We start from the raw sequence: 23674 nt of genomic DNA on the forward strand, positions 1-23674 counted from the left end.
AGTCCTTGTAAACATCTCATCTTACTGGGCCAACTTCAAGCAGAGGTGGGGGCAGCTCTCAGGTGGACTTAGCCCAGCTGAGGTGGTGGGCTAGCTATAGCTGGGGGGATTAGTGGAGTTTGCCATACTGTCCTGCTTCCCTGGCACTCCAGTTCCCTTATCCACCTGGCAGGCTGCTGGCTCCTGAGCAGCCTTAGGTGTGCTGTGGGTCAAGATCTGAGCTGCCTTCCCCTTTTTGACAAGTCTCCGAGAAGTTTCTCAGACTGTGAGCAGTGGGTACGGGACAGGCCACGTTCCTGATTTCCCACTGCCCTGTATTCTGTCCAGTCTTTTGAGGGGCTGGACGGGGATATGGGGATGCTTGGGGGACTATTGTTCCTTGTCCGGGACGCAGCTTCATCAGTGAGGGGTGGGGGGAGGTCTCCTGAGTCAAAAAGGCTTGTGTGCCCCTGTCTGGGGAGTGAGTGGCCCTGGGGCAGCACAGTTCCCCTGTCCGCAGGGCCAGCTGACCCTGCCTGGGGTCCGCCCGGGGACGCTGCAATCTCACTGCTTCTGACGCCACACTGAGCTGCGCCAATCAGCGCTCGCCGGAGCGGGATGTAGGGCAGCCCTGCTGCTCCTGAGCTGGCAGGGACTGGGGGCTGCGCCGGGCAGGGGGGCTGGCCAGCTGCACCCATGCAAGGAATGGGGCCCTTGCGGCTGGGCGGCCGCTCGGTGATGTACACGGCTGAGACCCTGCCCAAGGGCAAGAACCGAGTGATGGGGGTGAGTCAGGGAAGGGGTCTGGGGAGGGGGGCAGAGAGGTGCTGGCCGGTGCCCCCCAGCCAGCCAGCCGCACTGCTCTGGGAAATTCCACCACCCTGAGGCTTTCTGCTTCCTCTGTGAAGTGCCCTGGGGAATGGGAAGGGCACCATGCCCCCTATCCTGCTCCTTGCCCTGTGTGGAGGAAGGGCAGGACAGACTTTACCAGCCCTGCTACTTGGGGGTGATGTGTGGCCCTGTACCCCATCAGTGGGGATGGAGCTGGTCATGGAGGGCTTTGTCCTGGGGGACTGAGGAGGGATGGGGGTGCAACGGGGGGCTGCACTTCAGGGAGCCCCTGTACCCTCCAAAGAGCTGCAAGGGGGGACTGAGATGAGCCTCTGGGAATGGTGCTGCAGTGACACCTCCCCCTCCCACCTTGGGCTCCCCCATCTCTGCAGTGCTACCAAGGGGTGGCTGCTTCGGGGCACCTCAGCTGGAGGTGGTTTGTGGGGCCAACAGGGCGAGGGGACCCCACCATCATGCCAGGCCGTCCTTGGGGATACCTGGCTGTGCATGTCTCCCCGCACCCCTGTCTCCACACTGCAGATGGTGGTGAACACGCTTTCTCTCCTTGCCTCTTCCCTCAGACCATTCAGATTATGACCGGCTTCATGCACATTGGCTTCGGGATCGTCCTAACAACGCTTACCAATGTCTACACCTCTGTCTTCATCATTGGCGAGATCCCCTTTCTGGGTGGCGTGTCTGTGCGTGGTAGCGGGGCTGGCAGGGGGAACATGCTCATGGGGACCCTTGGTGCTCCTCAGGCCCTCCAGCCTGCTGGGAACTCGGTATGGGAGGGTAGGGGGGCTCTAGTCCAGTGACTCAGGACAGTGATTTGCAGCAAAAATTAAGTTTTAGCAGGATCTGGCCCTTCTGCCTGCAAGGGGGGTCACTGTCCCCAGGAAAGCTGGTGCTCAGCCATGAGGCTGTGCCAATGGGTGGCTGTTTAATGCCACTATGTCCAAGGCAATGTATGTCCCATATGTCCATAGCTGTGAGCGGGGCAGAGGGGCAGCACTGAAGCTGACCGCTTGCTTTTCCCCCCGCCCTGGTGCAGTTCATCATCTCGGGCTGCCTGTCCATCGGAGCAGAGAAGAGCCCTACAGAGTGTGCGGTGAGTGCCCACTGCCTGCCCCAGTGACACGGTGACTTCCCCAGGCCAGCCGGAAGCTGGGCGTCCCTGCTGGGCAAAGGGCTTTTCTGCCCACATCAAAACCTCTGCCCATCTCCCCACGGCACAGGTGAAGGGCAGCCAGACCATGAATGTCATCAGTGCCATCTTTGCACTGCTGGGCATCGTTGCCTTCATCGTTGACCTGAACCTGAACGGGCTTTACCGCTCTAGCTTCGACTACTACAGTTATCTCATCATGGTAAGCAGCAGCRCAGCTGGCTATGCTGCTTAGGATAATGGGAGGCAGAGCTGTGAAATGCTTACCTCCAAAATGTGTGTGGGGGATCTATGCGTGCCTCCACCATGGCTTGTCAGTGCTGCAGGTACTTACTCTCCTGGCCGGGTGCTGCTGGGAGCAGAGCTGAAGGGGCCGAGGGTTTCCTCGTTTGGGGTGAACATGTGCAGGTGGCTGTGTGCTGTGCCAGCAATGCTCATGGGCGCTTTCCCCTGGCCTTGAGCTCGCAGGGAATGGGATCTCCATCGTGCTGCTCATCTTCACCATCCTGGAGTTCTGCATTGCGGTTGCCACTGCCAATTTCTGGTGCCGGGCCACTCGCCTCCGCGCCAACGAGGTAGGCGGAGGTGGCAAGGCAAGCCTAAGGTGGTGCTCCTGGCCCCACAGGTCCTGACAGCGGCCTCCATCTCCATCTTCTGCAGGCCATGCTGATTGTGCCCAGCACCATCCAGGCAGACCTGGCAGTGCCCCCAGTGGAGCTGCCCCAGCCGCCCAGCTACACTGAGGTGAGCCACGAGCCCAAGGAGCCCAGCTGCGGTGCATGGGGCAAGCAGGTCCTAGGAACAGCAGCTGCCATTTCCTTCTTCCTGCAGCTGGTTGCCCCGGATGTCTAGCCAGGTGATACTGCTTGAAGATGTCCCTGGCGCAGAGCCCAAGAGCAGCACTGGGTTGCCTCCTCACATCAGATCATGCCTCTGACCCACTGCCCCCACGGCCCCTGCTGCTGTGGCCGCTCCAGATGCAGTGCCCTGCCATGGGGCGAGGGCCGAAGGTCATGGGCATCCTCCTCTTGACACATGGCTGGGCCCGTGACCTGGCCAACCCTTCTGTGGACACCTGCTCCATGGCGGCAAGGTTATTTTTCACTCATCTTCCTCCCCTGCTCCTGTACCTCACATCATCTTGAGGAGAGGCTTTTTTTTTTTTTTTTTTTTTTTTTTTTTTTTTTTTTTTTTTTTTTTTTTTTTTTTTTTTTTTCTTCCCMTTGGCTGATTTTGAGAAGAGTCTCTTTCTGCAGGGGAGGCTGAAGGGGGGGAGGTATCTTGGGGTCTCATGGGATGTTTCTGCCAGCCATTAATTACCTGACTGGCTCTTGGGGTTCATTAATATGAAGTGACCTTCTAGAGTTCTGGTAGCAATGTAATGGGTAGCATAAAGAACTCCCCCCCCCATCTGATGTATGCTGGGGTTGCATCCTACTCAGTCTTTCTACCTCGGGTTGTACCCTGTTGGCTTTATTTTATCTTTGAAATAAATGCTGTGGTCAGACCTTGGCTTTCTCACTTGCCAGATCTTTGTTGGAGCAGTAGCTGCAAAATCTTCCCTCAGGCCAAAACTCTTTGACCAGCTCTTCTCTGGCTGTCCCTGCACCGAGGTCAGTGCCATGACTTGTCAGGACAAAAGCTTCCTCTCCCCTGGCTTTAAAGCGCCATGTTAGGAGCCAGCTGCCAAAAGGTGGGGATGGGCATTCTCGGACAGTGCTTTGGATCTGGGGAGCGGAGGATGACAGTGGGGCCTGGCTCCTGGAGACGTTGGGACGCCGGAGTCCCCCCCCCCCACTCCTATGTCTCTGTTCCTGTGTCCTGTTCCCTATGCCAAAGAAACCTGCGTGCCCAGATCCCTCATGCTGCTCCTTTCTGGAGACTGTGCCCTGCAGTCATCTCCCTTCCAGCTTCGGCCACTTTGGGGGCTCTTGAGAGCTGGTACCTCGCAAGCAACAGAGCCTCAAAGTAAGCTGGAAAGATTAAAAGAAGACAGGAAAGTTCAAGGATGTCTCCAAGAGCATCTGGCTATATATAGCGCTCCCAGAGCAGCTGCTCTACTCACAGTGATGACAGCAGCTCCTCTGATTTCACGGTGCCACGTTGCCTTGTACTGGCTGAGGAGCTGCCTCTGGGCTGCTCCCTCAGCAGCAAGGCGCTGAGTGCTGAGCTCAGGCGAACAGCTGCAGCGCAAGGCTGCTCTTAACCCAGCACTAATGCGAAACAAGCCAGTGTGGTGGCCTGGCACCAGCCCCACAGCAAAGAACGCTGCAAAGCTGCCGAGCATGAAGCCAGCAGCTGCCAGAGGGAAGGGAGCCTCTCATGAGCAGCCAGGGAGAGGACAGCAAGTGAGAATGGCTCCTGGCATCGGAGTTGCCCCCAGGGTTGCCTGCTGGTGGAGGACATGTCTCCTATCTGATACTGCTACTCGTGTAAGGCCCTTTCTAGGCTGACAGTGAGGCTCTGACTGCCAGAATCAGTCCCCGTTCTGCTCCCCTGATGCAACCCCTGTGCCAGGAGCCACTGCGCATGGGATGTGGAATTCCCCGAGCCCCTTGGCAGCTCCCCGGAGGAAGGCACTAAGGGGACCTGCGGACAGTCATGGCATGTGCTTCCTGTTCCTGTAAGGCTGAACGGGCTAGGTGCTCCCCTAAACCTAAAAGAGTGTCAGCCATCCCTAGAAAATCGCTGATCTGGCAGATTTTGTCGAGGCTCTCAGCCCACTTTTAACAAACACTGAGGTTTGCCAGCTCCCAATGAGCTCCTTACTGACTTGGGCCCTTGTGGGGGACACAGGCACCTTCCTCCCATAGTAGCTGGGGTGCTTGAGGCTAACAAAGGGCGGTGATGAGGTGTGTCTGCATGGTGCATGGAGAGCCCTGGAGTCCTCCAAAAGACATTCGGGATGGAGTTAAATGTTTTCTCTCTCATTTCAAACAGCCACGCACACATACTGCTCAGTCGAAACCTCATGGATTATTCACTTGCTATCAGTTATTTCTGCTCCCAGCTCTGAAAACATAATGAGCCGGGTTCTGTGCAAGAAGCCCCAGAGGTTYGGGGAATACGGGCAAACATGCTGTCTCAGGTCTAATTTATGGCCCATTATGACTCCTGATCCTCACAGGTGTCTCCAGAGCCTCCTGCTCCAGGGTGTCCAGTGAAGAGGTTGCCACAGCAGTATGGGGCTCCAGGAAGCAGGTTTGGAGCCCGGGAACCGACAGCACCGGAGTCAGTCAGGTCTGTCTGTGAAGCTGCTTCTAAAGCCAATCAATAGAGCAGGCTTTGCAGACTTTCAGTGAAATTACAGTCAGATCAGAGAAGCCTGCTCAGACAGCCCAGAGACCATCCAGGCTCCAGCTTCTCCCTGGCAGGCCGTTGCTGAGGATAAGGAGCTAGGCAGAGGCTGGAGTATCTCTCCAACTGCCCCTGCATACATCTCTGGCCTGAGTTTACATCCATAGCTTTGTGCTCAACACCCATTGCTGTGAAATCAAATGTTAAAACCACAATAACCAAAAGCCCACACAGTAACTTAGAGATCTTTACACCCAGAACATGTTTCCACTAGCTTTCAAGATTTTCTACTGCTTTGCTGTTTTTAGGTGCAACTTGCTCCCTCATAGGCAGAAACATGCAATTTAAGGCTCTATGCAAATGCATTTATTTTCTGGATGTGCACATCTATATTTTGCAGCCCAGAAGCCTGCTGGGGAGAAGGGGTAACTTCCAGGAGTGAGCTGCCCACAATACATCCCACCAGGGGCCAAGGACAGCATGCAGCACTGGTAAGAAAAGTAAAGACAGGGCAGCTGGCAGGTGAGCAGGCTCATGCTCTTCGGGGTGGAAAAGACAGCTGGAAAGAAGGGCTAGGAGAGCATGTGATGCAGCCAAAGATGAAAAGGAAATGCTGGTTCCCTCTCTTTATCTGGTATGTAAGGAAGGTGAAGTGAAGCTAACTGGTTGGGAAAGGCCTGCAGAAGGGGGTTTTCTGCACCCTGCAATCAGTGAAATGGAGGACCAGAGCTGAAAAGGTTCAGAGACCAGCAAAGCAATTTGGCATGGAAGAGGGGAATAAAACCCACTGCAGGCTACAGAGAGCCTGTTCGAAGCTGCAGCCATGTTCCCCATTTGCCCTGCTGCTGGTGCCAGGTGAGGGAAACTGTGCTGAGCAGCCAGCCATGTGTCCTCTTCCTTGCAGCACCTGGGATACCACAGCAGCGCTGGGGATTGTGCCTGGAGAACCCTTTGCTGTTTTATCTCCCTACACCGCTAATCAGCCTACGCTGGTGGGGCAGGGGGCCATGCTGGGGGAGGGGGCAGCCCCAGCCCCACCAGTATGTCTCTGAAAGTGGAGCTTGGTATGCTGTGCATAAGGGAGAGTGCCTGCCAACCCTTGCCCCTGTGCTGGGCTTGCAGCCACCCCCAGGCTTCCCTATATCCTTTCTCCTTCCTAGAGCCTCCAGGGCCTCCTTGGTCTGCTGCACTTTGGCTCTGGCAGCATCCTCATCTCCCTCATCAGTGAGTCAGTGGAGATGCTGACCATGGAGTCCTGGTACCTCTTCTGGGGAGGACTCTTGATGAGGAGTCCATTGGCCAGGGCTGGAAAGGGTAGGAAGAGTGACAGGGCATGCAGCAAGCTCTGGGTGTCCCAGGACACTCACAATGAACCTGGCCATGATCAGCTTCCCTGGGGCTGTGCCATGCAGAGGGGCAAAGCTACCACCAGCCCTAACCCAGCAGGGGACAAGTACGTCCCCATGGCTTCAGGGTAGTACACATTACATTATGCCCATGTCCTCCCCTCCAGAGAGTTCATATCCTCTGGCTCCTGCTCCATGTTGGCAGAGAAGAACCAGGGCATCCTCATGGTAAGTGGAGACACAAGGGCTCTGTGCTAGAGAAAACACCACGGAGGAAAAGAGACAAGGGGAAAAATGCCTACCCGTGATGGCTTGGGAGGGGGCTGGAGGGAGCCTGTACCAAGGAGGATGCCCGCCTGGCTCTGTCCCGCTCAGGTGAAGGGCTGCAGGGCCCTCAACATCACCAGTGTCCTCACCGCAGAAGTAGGCATCATCCTGGTGCTCTGCAATGAACTCTGCAATGGGCCTGCACTACAGAAGGAGCTGGTGAGTGCTGCAGGCTTGAGGCTGAGCTCATGGGTCCCAGGTGTCCTGCTGGCAGTGTGGGGGATGTGGAGAGGGGTGCCCATTCCCAAGGGCAGTTTGGGATGTGCACAGAGGACATGCTGCTGCTGGAAAGATGACCTCTTCCTGCAGGTGCTTTTCTGAGGACATTAATATGCTTTTAGCATTACTCCATGCTTTTAAGATATGCAAAGTTTATGCAAGGGGGAAAAGGTGCTGTTTACTCCTCCCATTTGTCTGGCCATATAACATCTTGATAAAGCCCTGGAGTGAGGTGATGCTTGCTGCTCAGTCTCACCCAGGTTCTCTTCTTGCCAGTGCAGGGCTAGGGGGTCTCTTAGGCATCCTGCTGATGGTCAAGCTGGAGACCTGCATCACCCTTGTCTGCACCTGCTTTGGGTGGCAAACGCAGCAGGTTACCTTCACACAGGTGAGCCCTGCGGTGGCTAGCTGAGAAGGGAGGGGTGGGAGGACTCCTGCCACCAGCAATGCCAGAGAGAGAAAGGCTCTGGGGAGGGTGCAATGGGGCAGTTCATCTGGCCCCGCAGGTGATGCATCCAACTGTGTGGGCCACCCCAAACCACATGTGGAAGCATGATGTGGAACAGTGCAGCATCCACGGCCACCTGAGGAGCAGGTTCAATCTAGCAGGGCCCAGTGCTGGAGGCTGGCAGCATGGGCAAGGGGTGATGGGCTTCCTTGCTCTGCAGGCTGCAGATTTTGTCCTCAACTTGTACTTCTGCCTGTGGTGGTGATGGTGGTGCTGCCTCCGACAGCTTACACAATAGGACAGACAGGCCACACAGAGGGGGGATTTGGAGACGGCTTGGCCCTGCGCTAGTCCCTCGCTCCCCCTGATTCTTTGGCTCCCCTCTTCTTCGTGGGACCTGTCTCTCCCTCCTGTGCTGGCTGCACCGTGGCTTTCCGAGCGTTAGATGCGGAGCCCAGACAGAGCCTGGCCGACCACATCCCCAGCCCTGTCCGCAGGGCTGACACCACATCCCCTGCATGCCCCCTGCTGGAGATGACATCCTCAATAAAACCCAGAGGGCTGAACATGCGATCGTGCTATGGTGTAGCAGCTGGGCAGGATTTGAGATTGGGGAAATACTTAAGGAGAGCCAAATTGCTGAATAGTCTAGGTTGGCTGGGACATTGGAAGGCTTTGGCTCAACCCCCCTCGCCCCGAGCATGTTTGACCAGGTTGTTCAGCGTCTGACTGTGTTTTTTAATATCTCCAAGGATGGAGATCCCACACCTCTCTAGCCCCTGTTCCAGTGTCCTCTGAGCTGCCTGCCTGAATGCGCTCCTCCACTGTTGGAGACCTTCTATCAAAACAATCAGGCATAATTGCAGAAAATAAGAGATTTTATCTGAAAATTGTAATGGGATGTCCCTTAAAGGGAATCATTTTTCTCTGGGCCCTTTTCAAGCCTTTTCAGTGAAGTGTGGTGGGGTACTGGGTTTTTGAGGACAACTGAAAATGCAATGGGAAAACCAGATCTTTCCTGCAAAAGCTGTTTGGTTTGCAACTCCCTGCCCTGCAATGAGCCTTGCCAGGGGGATTTTGAGACTATCCCCTGACTATGCTGGCAGGCCTGGGCTGGCACTGGGGCCAGTGCCCTGCTCCTGGGCTGCCAGAGACAGCAAGGTCTCTCTCAGAGGAGGCAGGTCCTTGCTGAGTACCACCTCCATGGCAGCTGGAAGCGCCGGTGGGAGAGCAGGACTTTGGCAGGTCTCTCGGGGTGACAGCACAGAGGACAGCGGGAGGGGTGCAGGCCTGACTGTAGCCTGGGTAGCATTCAAGGTCCACCACTAATAAAATCAGCCCTTCTTTGAGAACAGCTCAGTTCTTTCCTGCTGATGGCACAGTGCCTGTGGTGGGGACAGGGACATGATGTGGTGAGTGTAAGGACAAACGATGCCTGGGGTAGGAGAGCTGGTGGGGCCGTCAGCAGATGGGTTTATGGAGACCATGAGCCTGGGTGTCTCTGATGGCATTGCCTTGGCCTTTTGGCCTGGAGGGTGTGTAGGCAGGGGGTAAATGGTGAGGATCAGTTTATCTGGGTGAATCCTAGCAGTATGGTGCTGGGAGAGGCAATGGTACACAAGAGAGCATTTGCTAAAGCTGAGTAAGAGGTGCCACCATTGCTTATGCTGCTGTCCTTCTGCCATCCCTGTCTGGCAAGGGCTGGGCTGTGGGGCCAGGCCAGAGACATAGCCAGCCAAAGTGCAACTTGATGTCTCCTTGATGGCAAGGCCATGTGGCCCAACGTCGTCCCCACTTGCTCCTTCCACTAGAAAAGACAGAATCCTAAGCACTGGTGATGGGTAACAAGAGGGAGGTGGCCCTGGATCTCAAGATAGGGAGCTGTCCATGCCCCCGGCCCCAGAGCCCTTTCTCTTCCCTGCACCCAGGTGAGGGCATGTGTCTCAGCCCTGGGATGGGAAGGGAGAGAAATATGGAGGAGAGGAAGAGGAAGGAAGTGAGGAGTAATTAAGACAGTGGAGAAGGACCCGTGCCCTACACATTGGCTCTGGCTAAATCTAGTGGAGATGCTGGCCCCCTTCTTCCTCTTTGGCTCATCAAATTAGCACTCCTTGAAGGGCACTTCCCACCAAAATGGACAAAGTTATGAAGCACCAGCCCTGGAATGCCTTTTTCTCCACGTCAAGCTGTCCCTGGATTCCCAGATGTGATTTTCTTACCAGGGGAGACCTTCTGTGCCACCAAGAGCTTGCTGGGCTGCCATTCTCCCTCCACCTGGGTACCGAGCCTCGCAGTCCGGCTGGGCTAACTGAGGCTGCTCTCTCTCTCCCCAGGCCCTCGTTGCATGTCAGCCCTGCAGCCACCCACCTGTGTGCAGCCCACCATGCTGCAGCCTCAGACTAAAGGTTCTTGGTGCCAGTTTCCAACCGGCCAGGATAGCCCCATGTGGACACTCCATGGCCAGGTGCTCTGAGCCTAGGGAATCAGCTTCAGCAGGTGCCCTGTGTTGGAGAGGGACAATGGCTGAGACCATTTCCTGGTGAAAAAGGTCAAGCTCATGGGGGTGAGCATGGCCCTTTGCCTCTACCAGGGAGCTGTTGCACCATGAGGCTGCACTGGGCTCCCCATGTCCCCCCTCTAAGGCAGCAGGACCACAATTGACTGTCATACCTTCTTCCCTTCCAGCAGGCCCTCCCGATCCTCATCAATATGGCTTGTCTCAGTTTTGTTGGGGTGACCTCCATTATCTGTGAGCCCTCTTTGATCTACTGGACTTTGACTGTGGCCACTGGCTATCCATTCTGCGGTGGCCTCATGGTGCATACAGGTGACGGGGCATCTTCTGAACCATGGGACAGGCCACCAGGTAATAATGTGGGACTTGCAACTAGGGAGAGGGGCTGAGGATGCCACACCTCTGATGCTTTCCCTTTGTGGCTGGGGAAAACTTTTATCCTCCCTGCAGGGAAAGGAAAGCTAAATCCTCCAAACCTGGAAGCTTTCTGGGCAGTTGCTTGCCCCAGAGTGATTCCTTGTTATTCCCACCTCTGCACTTCTAGCCTATGTGCTGGGTGGAGCAGATGAGCCACAGGGTCATGCTGAGTAGTGGACATAAGTGCTGCAGTCCCTTCCATGGCCCAGCTCGGGAGATGGGTTTTGTCCTGTGCCATTTCCCATTGTGAAGAAACAACGGTAGCTGTGCCAAAGCAAGCCTTCATTCATGTGAACATCCCTGCTTTCTCTTTCCAAGGCAGTTTGTCACATTGGGATCCCTTTCAATGGCTGTGGAGTATGTTCACAAGCCCATCCTGGTGAGCATGGCCCCCTCCAGCACTTCCTCATCCATCCCTTCACGCTGCTGTGCTGTTCCCAGCACCTAGGCAGGGGTGGGCATTAGAAGAGCTCTGCAAAGCCTGCTTTTGATTGCAGGCAGGACTTGGGTCCATGGGCTTGGGTTTGGATGCTGAAAACAAGATGGAGCCGAGACTGAACACGGGGGATGGATTTGAAGATTGGGCACAGTCTTGTGCTGTTGGTAAGCCAGGCCTTTGCACCTCTCTTGCAGGTGAAGGGCAGACCAGGAATGAACATACTTAGTGCCATGTTTGCAGGAACTGAGACCATCCTCTCAATAGTAGAGCTGGCTAGAAATGAGGTGTACAAATTCTCCTCACCTCTTCTCTCGGTAAGTGGCTCCATGAGCAGTCTCTGTCTGGTGTGGCCAACGGCAAGGGTGGGTTTTCTTCTCCTGCCCAGTTTGCATTCCCCATTCAGAGCTAAAAGTAGCAACCAAGCAAATACAGCAGAAGCTCTATGTGGTTGCCCAAGCTAGTGCACCCACAAAGAGCCAGGCTGCCATCTCACAGGCCATCCGCTTGTGTCCCCTGTGTGAGCTGTGACAGCTGCCAGCCACAGCTTGACTCATTAGCTGGGGTTGCCATTATAAATAAGTGGCATTTATAACATTATAAACCCTTTATTACTACACGTTTTTGCTGGCTTTATTTTCTGATAGTTCAGTGACTCGAACTGGCTCAAGAAAGCTTGCTGTGACCAGCATGAGTGAGGAGGCTGGAGAAAGCTGGACTGATCAAAAAATCACTGGGCTTCACTGGGAAGGAAGAAAGGAATGGCTTTCATCAATATCTTCCTTTACCCTGGGAAAACAGCTGGTGAAAGGTACTTGTATTTTTTTCAAGTCACCAGTTGGATGTTAGCCCATGATGTGATTTCTGTTCACACCTATAGAGGGTTGTAGCAGCACAAAAGAGCTCCCTGGGCTGGGTTTGGAGAACGTATGGCCACATGCTGGTTGGACACTGATGAAGCAGCGGTTCCCACTCTGATCAAGAGCTGTTATGCTGCTCTGGCAGCACTAACTAGGGCCTCAAATAAGCTACTGGAGCCAGAGATGAGCTCCCCACTATATGAATGGGGCTGCTATGCATGTGTCGTGATGCTCTGCAGGGCTGTGTTGTCTGCAGAAAGCTGGCAACTGGATTGCAGGCATGATGCTCTTCATCAGTCTCCTAGAGTTCTCCATCACCATCCTGCTCCCCTACCAGGGGTGCTAGGCTACCCATTACCTGTCCAAACCCATGAGTAACCCTGGTTGGGTCTACGTGCATGAAGGATACTGGGGACAGGCATGAGTCTGGGTCACAGTAGAGTAGGATTTGGTGTGAGTTTGGGTTGCGTTAGTGGAGGCATCTGCAATGTTCCTGCTGCACTGGCAGAAGTGCCTGTGGGGTCCCCAAAGCATTGTGCAGCTCCAGGATATCTTGCAGATTTGGAATATCTCCTAGCCCTGCCGTGCTTATCAAGGTGATGAGCAAAGTGAGGATGAGAAAGTGTCAAGGACTTGGGACTAGGTGGGGCTTACAGTTCTCCTCTATAGACCCTGCCTTTTGTGCCCCACACCCTTACCAGCAACCCTGTAGGTCTGCCTGTGGTCCCGCTGGCTCCCCTAGCCTACTGCAATGACAGCTACGCTCCTTTACGAGGGCCTAACACAGCATCATAGGAGCCTGACTTGGGCAGCTGCGGAGATGTGAACCCAGCCATGCCAGTGTGAATGGACTCTTCCCTTCCTGTGGATGCTGTCCAGAGCCTGCATGGAGCCAGGGAGATCCTGCTTTTGTCCCATAGACTCCTTGCCACAGCCTAATTCTATGCCTGGAGTCAAACTGTGGAGTTAAACTGGGGGAATGTCCAGCTCTGTTAAGACTCCACCTTGATTGCTTCCCCTCATTGTGGCCACAATAAGCTAGAGGTGGATGGTTGCTAGTCTACTCTGTGAATGGGCTCTGTGTTCAGGAGGGAATCCTCATGGAAGGGGGGGCCTGGGGCTGCAACCAGGGCGCATTGCTGCCACTAGGCAAGCTGTATTGCCTCAGCATTTTTCCCATCCTTGTTATCCCAGAGACACAGACAAAATGCCTGGGGTGAAAATGAATGGGAACAGGCACATGGGGCTTGAAGGGGCATCCTACTTGTCGGGCACCACTGTCCACATCAAGTCTGGCCTCTGACCCCACAGCCTTGGTCCTCCAGCTGGAGCTGAGCAGCACTCTGACTGAGAAAACTGGATAAGAGGGTGTCACACAGACAGAAAAGAGACTTTGGGTTGGGAAGGAAATGAGTGGGAGGAGAGGGTGCTGAGCTTTGGCACAATCCAGGGGGACAGTGATGTCTTCTGGGGCTCCGTTCAGTGCACCATATCTGGGTCACCCACAGGATCATGAGACCGAAGGCCCAGGGATGTCCTGGTAGACAGGACATCCTACAGATCCTGCTATTTTATTGGTTTAAGGTTGGCCAGACAGGCTTGTCTCTCATTGCCTGTGTCCAGCAGGCAGAGCTGATTTCCGAAGCATGCTTTCAGCCCATCAATTTCCAACTTTTCGTCTCTTGCTAGTCCCTGGGGCTAGCCAGAGCCCTATCTGTTTCTCCATCAGTGAGATGTTTCCTTCTCACTCAGCTCCAGCTGCTGTGCAAGGCTTACATGTGAGGTGTTAGAGATCTCCTAGCAGTGGCATTGCTGCTGCTGTCTTCTCCCTGCCTTTGCCTCATCAAGATAGGGCAGAGGCCTTGTAGAAGGCCTTGACCACCAAGGCTGAAGTCAAAGGGGAAGAAAGAGGAGGCAGAAAAAAAATAAGGAGGTATAAAAAAAAACATATCTGGACAGAAGATGACAGAAAGCAATTAGCTTGCTGTCTTCATTCTCAGCCACCTTCATTCTCTTCTCATCTTCATCCACCTCCCTAATTCCTTAGCTAAAAGCGCCCTTGTCCTGCAGAAACTTTGTGATATTTCACTGAAGCCTTGGAGACTTAGGACAGGTTTTCTACAGCATCAGAAGTTTTACTAGAAGCAACTGATCAAAGGCTTGAATATAGTAGGAAGATGATGATGGATACATTTGGGATAGCTTTAGGAATGATGCCAATGCAATTCAGTACCAAATAACAACAAAATCCCTCTTGATATATTTCTGAACACYAGCTAAATCCTGCTTCTGGCATCACAGAGCTCTCTGATCATTCTGGATGGGCAGGTAAAAGGTGGAGGACGCATTACTCTTTGGGAGGTTCACAGTAATTTTAAAATCCTTTAGAATGGTTCAGTGGGGACTTCTGGAGAGGTGGCACAGATGCTTGCCTGATACTGGCTTTGGGTGCACCATGTGTTATGGCCTCTTGTTCAAGTTTTCCATACTGTGTTCCCTGCTTCAAAAAGTTGTCTTTGGTCATGGTTTGTGTTCCTTCCTCACAATGTGGTTTCCTCTCCCCTGCACCTTTTTGTGGCAGCCAAAGTGCTTGAAGGTGCCAAAGAACAGAAATGTCCCAGGCAATTCTCACCAGTGTTGCAGCAGTGTTCAGTCACCCCAGCCAGTCCTGCATTGTTTGTGACAGCAATAGAGGACAAAAACTGAACCAGCACGCAGTGATGGTTCCCCCAGAGTCTCTCTGCATTTCTGGCAATTTGTGGCTCAGGGATTTCCCAAGCTCAGGGAAACGTCTTGATGTTTAACACTCTTGGCAGAGGTTCCCTCTGTGGCTTTGTCCAGGTTTGGTTGGGACACAAAGAGGGGACAACATGGACCAGGGGCCTGGGATTACGGAGAAGTTTATTTGTCTGCAGAGAAGAGAGAAGGGTTTGGCATCATGACTGCTCAGGGATTTTTATGCTTTCCCAGGGAAAAGGGCAGAGATAAAAAACATCTTTTTTCCTAACTGACATTTCCCTCAGAAAATGTGGGTTTCTCATTACGAAACCAATATAACATTCTTGCTAGAAACAGAGACATTTGGAAGAAAAGCAAAATGTTGACTTTTGGAATTTTTATGGGGATATAAAGTTTTTCATAGGAAGCAGAAACTTTCTGGGAAGAGCATTTATCTATGAGGATCCCGTATCAATAAAAAAAAAAAAAAAAAGAAAAGGTAGAGCTTATTGGTTGGAAAAAGATTTTCAGTTCCACTAGGCTCATAAACTTATTCAGTACTGGCTGATTCAGTGTCATCAAATTACAGGATAACTCTGGGTGGAAGGGATCTAGGGAGATCTCTAGCCCAGCTCCTGCTCAGAGTGGGGTTAACCCTGGGGTCAAAACAGCTTGTTCAGGGCTTTTGCTAGTTGGGTCTTGAACACCTCCAAAGATGGAGACTCCAGAGACTCCACAGCCTTGCTGGGTCCTGCTCCACTGCTTTGACTCTCCTCATGGGGAAAAGGTCTCTCCTTGTCTCCAGCCTGAGCCTCCCCTATTTCAGCTGATGCCTGTTGTCTCTCGTTCTCCTGCCATGCAGCACCAGAAAAAGCCTTGCTCTGTCTTCTACATCATCTCCCTGAAGGCTTTGGGGGGCTGCCATTAGAACCTTCCTGAAGCCTTCTCTCTCCAGGCTGAACGTCTACCTCTGAGCCCAATTGTCCAATCAGGTTTTTATCCATCTAATAGTCCATCCATCCAGATCATGACATTCTAACTCAGATAAAAGAACACTGCATGGAATTTAGTGAACTTGTGAGTTCATGACCTATGGATAATGTATATTTATACTTACATACCTATACCAAAATCTATACTCACACATACAGTTTTTGCCCATATTGAACATCTCAGCTAACACTTGCTCTGTGCTGGATATACACATTTACTCTGTATGGGTGTATTTAATTTGCTAAGTTTACTCCTGTCAATGTAAAAAAGAAAAGACTAAGCATCAAGGGAAGATTTGCATCTGCCAGGAGAGTAAAATTCTACTTTAAAAAATCTTAAATGCCTGCAAATAAAGGGCTGGAAAGCTACACTGTTCACAACTTGCCACTTTCCAGCACCTGCTCAGCTAGATGCTAAAAAAGCTTCACCTCTTCCTGCACCTATTTCCAAAGTAAATTGTAACATCCTACCTTGGGCTCCGGCCATCCCCAGCTGGACCCTGGTTTTATTTAGAAAGGGAAGAGCAATTTGTCCATGAATACCTTATTCAGAAATGGGTTTTGCTCAGACAATCAACCTTGCTGCAGGGATAAGACCAGTCATAGATGTTTCCAATTGAAAGGCTGAAAATTCAGGAATGTTTTAGGAATCTGAAAATTCTGTTTTGGAAGGAAATCCACTGTTGCAAGGTGTTTTCAGCTGGGAGCACAAGCTGTCACTCATATTAGTGGACATCATGCCTGTACAAAGGCTACATATTGGATCCCATCATTTTCATGGGCTTACCCCATGTGTATCTACAGAGAACGAAAAAAAATCAGAGCCTGGATGAGAAACTAGTTAGCATTAGGATGTCAAAAAAGGCTCTCCCTCCAGAGAGAGATTACCAGCAAAGTTACCAGCAAAATTTAAACATTAAGAGCCACCAGCAGTGTGATTAACGGTTAAAACTCATCCATCTCTATGTTTTCACTGGAAAACTGTGTCTCCAGTTGTAGCCTTGTACAAGTCCAAATACTCCATTCTCTCACAAGAGGCTGTGTGATGGAGGAATGCCATCCAGTGGCCCTTCCAAAGCACAAAAGCAGAACGATGCTATGCACTGTAATAGCATTTTGCTATTGGCATATTTTGGTTGCCAACAATTTTCTGCCTAGTGGATGCCACTAAACAATAGATTTGGATGGGCTGTGGAGCTGGGTCAACCCACTACTGTCTCAGCCCCACTCCCTGGCCATGCTTGGGATAGTGCATTTCACCTGGAGACTCAGAGGCAGCAGAAGCCAGGCTGATCGGGAGCTGGTCACTCACTGCTCCTCACTGACCAGACTGCTCTTCCCAGCTCTTTTTTAAGGAATGATTTARATCAGTTTGGTGAAAATCTCTTTGTTTGTCATCCCTCCAGCTACTGGCACAAGTTCCCAGTGTGTGGGAATGCACAAGAGCTCATGGGAACTGGGCTTGGTCTTGTGACAGGAAACCAAAGGTGCTCTGTCTTGTTAGCTGTTGGATGAGGACCTCAGGAAATGGTCTGTCTGCAGATGGGATGCCAATGAGGTCTCAAATCAAAGCTCAGCAGCTAAGGCCAGGCAAGTTCAAGCAAGATCTGCAGTACATGGCAGTGAGGAGATCAAGTCTTTTGGCAAGCACTGGGGTACACAAGCTCATCCACACTGCAAGATGGTGGCCAACATGGCCCTTGTCCTTAGCTCCTAAGCAGCCATTGTAGCAGCCAGCTTGTGCCCTTGCTCAGCAGCTGAGTGGTGCAAGGCTATCTCCACCTGTGCTGCTTACCTAGTGCTCTTTTCTGTGGCTCCATTCTGCTCATGGGCTTGTGGCCCATTGCCCAGTGAGACAAGGTGGCCACCTTGGTCCACACAGCAGTCTACCCACTGCTCAGTTCCCATGGTTTACAGTCAGTACAACAGGGATGTGAAAAAAGCCTTTGGAAAAGTCCTCAGAATAAACCTAAAAGCTAGCTGATCTCCATGGATATGTGAAGGAACAGTCTCATACCCAGCTCTCTGCAAACAAAATGGACAAGGCAGGAAACAGAAGTGTTGCTGATCCCTTCATTTACCAGTGGAAAAATAAAGACATGGTAACTTCATATGACCTTCTTATGTGTCTAATTTTGATATCACTATTATTTTGCTTCCATGGGTCAGACAGCCCTGGACTGTCTTATCAGCTTATCCCTTGCTTGATTCCCATCAGCTGCTCATCTATGTTGGTCTCTAAAAGTGGGGTATAGTCCAAACCAGGTTTGTTAGCTCCCTCTATGGTCAAAGGAAAGAAAAAGCACTTCTAATAGTTGCTCCTAAAATCATTAGGAGGAACTGCCCTGCAGAGGGTCCTGTCTAGTGTTGGGCTTGAGACAAGTGCAGACAGAGATGGTGATATTTAAGGGAGCCGAGCCCGTTAACAATGTTGATGCTCATGCCTGAGTAAATGTGATGTGAAGCCAGCCTTAACCTTCCTGTGACCAAGCTAACAACTCAAAGATATCAGGGCATTGTATTTAAATACTCCTGCTTTTTCCACAGAAATAGCTCTTGTGGAGCCTCTGGATGTGATCAGAAACTTCCAGCCTTTAAAGAAAAAAGAGCTGGGGGTCCCRGAGCCACGTCCACCAATACTCCTGTTTCTTCCTATCTTTTCCTCAAACCAACTCCCACCTCAGGTCTCACAGGTGGAGATCAAGTCAAACCTCATCCCATTGCTTCTCCAACACAGTAGCTGCCTTGGCCACAGGATGCTTTGCTCCTCTGTGCAGTCCTAGAGATGAAGCCCTCTGCAGCACCTTGGTGCTGGGGAGCTGACCCAGTGGAGGTGCTGCTGCTGGGTTTTACCTTCTAAGCACAAGAGGAGCTGAGGATAGGATGGGACTGGGGTCAGCATCCAGCAAGCTTTGTACAGCCAGATGCCCCAGCAGCACCACTGAGCCCATCTGCTGCTCATGTGTATCCCAGGCCCATCAAACAAGTGGGATTTCCCAACACTTGTTAAGGAAACCTGGGAGGTCCTTGCAGGCATCCCAGCTGTCCTAGCAAGCAGATGGGGACAATGGCCCCCAAAAAAATAGCTGTTTTCTGGTAGACCTGGAAGACAGTGGTCTGAGAAGGGAGGAAGGGAGCCTAAAAGCTTGTGTCTCATGAGCTTTTCACCATGTGTAGTGGCTCCATTCTCAGTCTGAACTCTATTTTCCTATTGGAAAGTATCACATGTCTTTTTGCTTTGGGAGGACAAGTGGTTGGAGATCACTTTGCGCTGACAGGCTCCTGCTGGGTCCCACGCTGGGAGCTGTCTGGCAGTGTTTGCACCACCCACCTCTCAGCTGCCCCCACCCCAGGCTCACTTGTGGGGGAGGCTGATGGTCATCAGTGGAGACAGGCCCACAGTATCGAGTATCAGACTTTGTCAGGTAGGAGAAATCTAACTAAAATTAAAAGGAAACAAAGGAGCTTTGTTAAGAATTTTATAGACTGACAAGATTTATAATGTTTGCTACATTATAATTTTACATCCAATTTACTACATCCAATTTTACTTTTTTCTTTCCTGTAAGAGAAACTTCGCCAAGACTGGGAGTCTCTTAATTGCTATTACATGCTGCCCCAGGCTTTGCAAGCCAGATGCCTGGGATGGGCAACTGCTGGCATTTATGTACAATCCCAGCCTTCAATCCCAGGCTGGGTGAATAAGTCTCCAAGTGTCTTATTAGGACTCTGCCAGGACTGTGCTTGGCTAATTGCAGAACTAATTGCAGAGTGCTCTGCTCTGAGCACTTAGTGGCTCCCTCATTTCCAGGAGTCTATCCTCACTCGAAACACTATGCTCTCAGCACTTCTCTGATAACCTGGTCTCCTCTCTGCCTCCCTGCCTCCTCCCCCTGCTCTTCTCACATTTGGCTCTGCCAGCCTTCCACAGACACAGGAGGACACCATAAAGCTTCACCTACCATTTGTTTTCAGGCCAAGGTCCTCACCCTGAGCCTCCCTAGAAAGGGAGGTGCAGGGCTCTGAAGGCACCTGGGCTGAAATAACCTGTGCTTGGAGACACAGGGGCTCACAGCTCCCATTTCCAGGTGACACATGATTGCCTCACTGTTCCAAAATGACTGCTGAGTCCAGGATGTCATTTAGCAGCACTGCAAGCAACTCCCATGAAGAGTCTAAGTGCCAGCATGACGCAGGGACCTTGCCCAGTGGCTGTTTGGATGCAGCCAGCCTGTGCTGGTGAAGATGATTTGATAGTCTGTGTGGGAGCTCCTCCACATGAGCTGGTGCCAGTGCTAGGGGCTGGCGCCAGAGAGGTCCCACCAGACCAGAGCCAGTGCAGGAAAACCTTGTCTGCTGGGCCTGTTGCCAGTGCAGGGGCTGCACTCTGGGCTTGGGAGCCACAAAACCTCATCTGGCATCCCAAACCCCACGTGCAAACCTGAGCTGCCTTTCTCTCCCAAGTTTTTACAGGCATAACTGTCCCCTTCCAGCCTGTGGGTGAAAGTGATGTAGTAGGTGTGATTAGGCAAGGGAAGCCTAGATCCCTCTCCTCCATCAGTGCTCTTGGAGCACCTGTGGGGAGGGTGTGGGGTAGCCCCCATGGCTGCATGCAACAAAATGCCCCCAACTGGGGATAGAGGGCAGAATGAGCACAAGCCCAGGCAAGGGGATCTCCTCCTCAGAGCTGCCCAAGGGACAATCGTCCAGCTCACTCCCCAGGCTGCAGCAAAGCTGGCACCCTTAGAGAGGGTGCTTACCACCGGCTTGCAAAGTTAGCCCACTCTCCCTGTCCTGTTCTCCCACTCCATTCTTGTGCCCCAAAGTTTAACCCCTCCCTCTTGCAAACATTGATAAATGCATGTGCGGTTTTTACCAGCATCTCTCCCTCTACTGGCAAAACAGCCAGGATTGAGCTTGTTGAGCAAGAGGGATCTGCTGAGATTTCCAAGAGCAAACTTCCTGCAGGGAGCAAAGGGCAGCAGGACTATGTTCCTGCAGGTCTGAGCCATTCCAGCTGCCTAGACCCTGACCACTTCTTCCATGGGGCAGACAGGCAGTGAAGAAACCACAAAGACTTGCTAACATCTGGCAGCACACAGGAGGACAAAGTAAGCTGAGGCTAAAGGAGGTATCGTGGCCAGAGGTGAGGTGTGGGAAGCAGGATGGCATGTGGGACATCCTCGTGTCAGTGCAATAGGATGTCAATACCTCTCGTTGCAATATCCCATGTGCTGCTCCAAAGAGGTGGGTGGAAGCCAGCCTGGTCTTGTCCCCGCTGACCTTCAAGCCCCCTGTCATCTCCCTGGCACACTGGGTGCTCCGGCACTCTCCTTGTGGCTCACTCTCCATCTGCTCCTGTTCTGCCCATAGCCGATGGCAGCCACAGTGATGGACTCTGGTGGCATGAGGATCATCATGGAGGTCATCCCAGCCACAGATTCCTCAGCAGCCCAGCAGACCTCCAGCTCCAGGCCATCCACACCTGCCGCCTCATCCTTTCAAGTCTACAGCTTCAGAAGGGCTCAGCCCAAAGTGCTAGGGGTGAGTGCACAGAGGACACGGGTTGCTGCAGTCCCTCCTGCCTGGGACATGCTGGGGGGAAAGCTGGGATTGGCTCTGAGTGTCACAAGGGACTGTCCTCCTTGAGATGACCTAGCAGAGCTGTATGAGCAAGAACCGACCCCTGGCTGGGGGGAGGTGGTGTTTGAGATGGATTTCCTTTCCTTGATTGCGTGGTCAGCTCATACAGTCATGCCAAGTGCCAGCTGAGCTCTCAGCTAGCCCAGGCTCCTTTCTCAGCATTACTGAGTGCAGTGAGAATGAGGAATGATGCTAGCAACAGTGATGATGGGGTGTGATTTGGTTAATGGCCTCAGTAACTTGGTATGCAGTGCTCTGGACCAAGGGTGACTGGGGACCCCTCTTCCTTCTGTCCCTCCCCAGGCCATCCACATTGTCACTGGAATCATACGCTTCTGCTTTGGGATCATCTTGACCATGGCAGAACATGATATCCCTTCCATCACTGTGGCCAGTGGGGTCCTCTTCTGGCTTGGGCTCCTAGTAAGCAGCGGCGGGCTTGGGTCCACCTCCACACTGCTAGATAAGGACAGTGGGATCTCAGTGGATCTACTGCTGGTGCTAAATCCCCTCATTACTAGGGTCTCCTTTTACACTCACATCTTCTGTCTGTCTCATCTTCTGGGGCTGGGGGGAATTTGTGATTGCAGATCCAAACATTCCTTGTGTGTTGTTCGAGGGTCTGCAGGATGTGTGTGACATGTAGTGTGGAGCAGGTGGGATCCTGCTACTGATTCCCATCTCTGTTTCTGGAGCAGCTCCTGGTCACAGGGTCTCTGCTGGTGGAAAGTGGAAAAAGAGAGAACATCCTGCTGGTAAGAAGGTCACTGAGCAGGTTCAGTTGTGGCCAGGCAGGGGGAGGAATACAAAGCTCATGACATGCTTCAGTGGCTTTTGCCCGCCCCAGTGGCTCATGGGACCCCTCCGCAGCCTGGATTCATCCCATTCCTCTTCAGGACTTCAAGTGAAGCACCTAACAGCAGGCTTGCCCTCTGGAGGTGTCCAGTTCTCTTCCTGTTGACCACTGAGGGTGGTCAACACCTCAAGCTTTGGGGCCTATGTGAAATGTTTAGAACCCAGTGGAGTCGCTTGCAGATGATGGGGAGAAAAAAATGTCACATGGGCCATCTGTCCCTTGGTGGCTTCCCTAGGAGGCCAGATGGTTCCACTCTGACTGTCGATCAGATCTAACCCTACTATAAAGAGCTTTACTGGCTCTGTAAGGCTTGGCAGCTCTGGAGTAAATCTCCCCCTCTCAACCTTAGTCAAATCACCCAAGCTCTCTGAGGCCCCTCTGCTCAGACAGCTCAAACAAAAAGCATCAAACATTCTCTTCCCAGCTCTGTGTCACTGTATCCGGGGTTTCTGAGCTCTCTGCAAGCTTTTGCTCTGATCCATACTGTTGCTTCGTTCTTGGTGGGAGCAGTAGGGATGGAGCTGACATGATGTGACCATGACAGGTGAAGACCTGCTGCATCTTCAGCATCGGGGTTATTCTGAGCACCCTTGTGGCCACCATTGTCCATGCCATGGCTATCACTACAAACCTTCCTGGGTGCGAGCATAGCTGGCCTCACCAGCTGAGAGGGGAAAGGTGCTTCAACACTGACAGAAAGGTACAAGCTCCTGGTTCCCCCCTCAAGCCATCCACCACCTGTGGTTTCTTTGCCATCACTTGGATGCCACAGGACAGCAAAAGAACTGATGTCAAAATGCCCTGTGGGCCTGAGTCTCCCATGGTTGTGTAGTCAGGAGGATAAGGGGATGAGGCCGCTGCTACACAAGGGAGGCAGATGACTCCAGCTGCCAGCAAGTGAGACCTGTGGGGCCGTTTTGCTCTCCTTCCTGCAGACCCTGAGCGACAGTTTGAACTCGATGTTCATCATCTTTTGCCTCCTGGAGTTCTGCACAGCAGTGGCAGCCGTGACATTTGGTTATGGTGCCATCAAGCAACACAACTACAGGCGCATGGTAAGGATAGACCCTCACTGAAGACTGAACACAGTCATAGGGCTTCCTTGGGACTAGTCACAACCCCATTACCCTGGCAGCAGAGTCCACAGACCAGCTCCCTCTGAAGTGAGGGAGAAGTCAGCTAGGGCATTTCAGTGGAAGAAGAGCCAGATATGTCCCCCCTTTCCTCCTTTGAGAAGGTACCATCAACAAGGTCAGTGAAAGTTGGTGTGCTCATGGCAACTTTTCTGTGTGACCTCAATGAGACACAAAGTATCATTTCTGCTTTCCCTTTTTTCCCAGGTTCTGTAAGGTGGACAGAGCCAGCATTCTTCCAGACCAATATGGGCGTGGCAACCCACCCTCCTCCTAGCCCTGCCATGCAGATGTGTTAGAGCCACAGAAGCAGCAGCAGCCATGGGACCAAGAGGCAACTGGGGACCAGCGGGGCAGAGCGGATGCTGTGGATCTCAGCTCTTGTCCTGCATGGTGTCTGCAATAAACAGGTCATGCTGGCTGGCCTCGTGGGTGTCTCTTTGGGCTCCTGGGCCCCGCCAGCCCCGCGGCACCGCGAGGCGGTAGGAG

The 23674-nt window shown here is 52.6% G+C and overlaps 2 protein-coding genes across 9 annotated transcripts; both read left to right on the plus strand.

Moving 5' to 3' along the window:
* Positions 1–437: 437 nt before the first annotated feature.
* LOC146591640 (membrane-spanning 4-domains subfamily A member 12-like) lies at positions 438–6480 on the plus strand. Of its 8 annotated transcripts, none has more exons than XR_014896760.1 (7): positions 438–765; positions 1392–1595; positions 1865–1921; positions 2049–2180; positions 2440–2553; positions 2639–3071; positions 5676–6480. XR_014896760.1 is itself a non-coding variant. In XM_085312559.1 (7 exons), exons 1-7 carry the CDS (start codon positions 676–678, stop codon positions 5715–5717), a joined length of 723 nt encoding a protein of 240 aa, XP_085168685.1. In that variant the 5' UTR covers positions 438–675; the 3' UTR covers positions 5718–6480. The 8 variants fall into 8 exon arrangements, 7 of the variants coding, with proteins under 7 accessions (XP_085168685.1, XP_085168687.1, XP_085168688.1 ...); XM_085312559.1 differs by having other exon boundaries at positions 2639–2722; XM_085312561.1 differs by lacking the exon at positions 5676–6480 and having other exon boundaries at positions 2639–2722; positions 2810–3162.
* Positions 6481–6516: 36 nt separating this feature from the next.
* On the plus strand, positions 6517–23132 carry LOC146591641 (membrane-spanning 4-domains subfamily A member 15-like). Its single transcript, XM_085312486.1, has 10 exons — positions 6517–7107; positions 7444–7555; positions 9949–10178; positions 10301–10481; positions 11181–11300; positions 20927–21097; positions 21500–21619; positions 21895–21951; positions 22597–22752; positions 22988–23132. The coding sequence occupies exons 5-10, from the start codon at positions 11199–11201 to the stop codon at positions 23126–23128; spliced, it is 747 nt and encodes a 248-aa protein (XP_085168612.1). The 5' UTR covers positions 6517–7107; positions 7444–7555; positions 9949–10178; positions 10301–10481; positions 11181–11198; the 3' UTR covers positions 23129–23132.
* Positions 23133–23674: the final 542 nt, after the last annotated feature.

This window comes from Rhea americana, unplaced genomic scaffold, assembly GCF_003343005.1.
Source record: "Rhea americana isolate MKP2758 unplaced genomic scaffold, rheAme1 scaffold_368, whole genome shotgun sequence".
NCBI lineage: Eukaryota > Metazoa > Chordata > Aves > Rheiformes > Rheidae > Rhea > Rhea americana.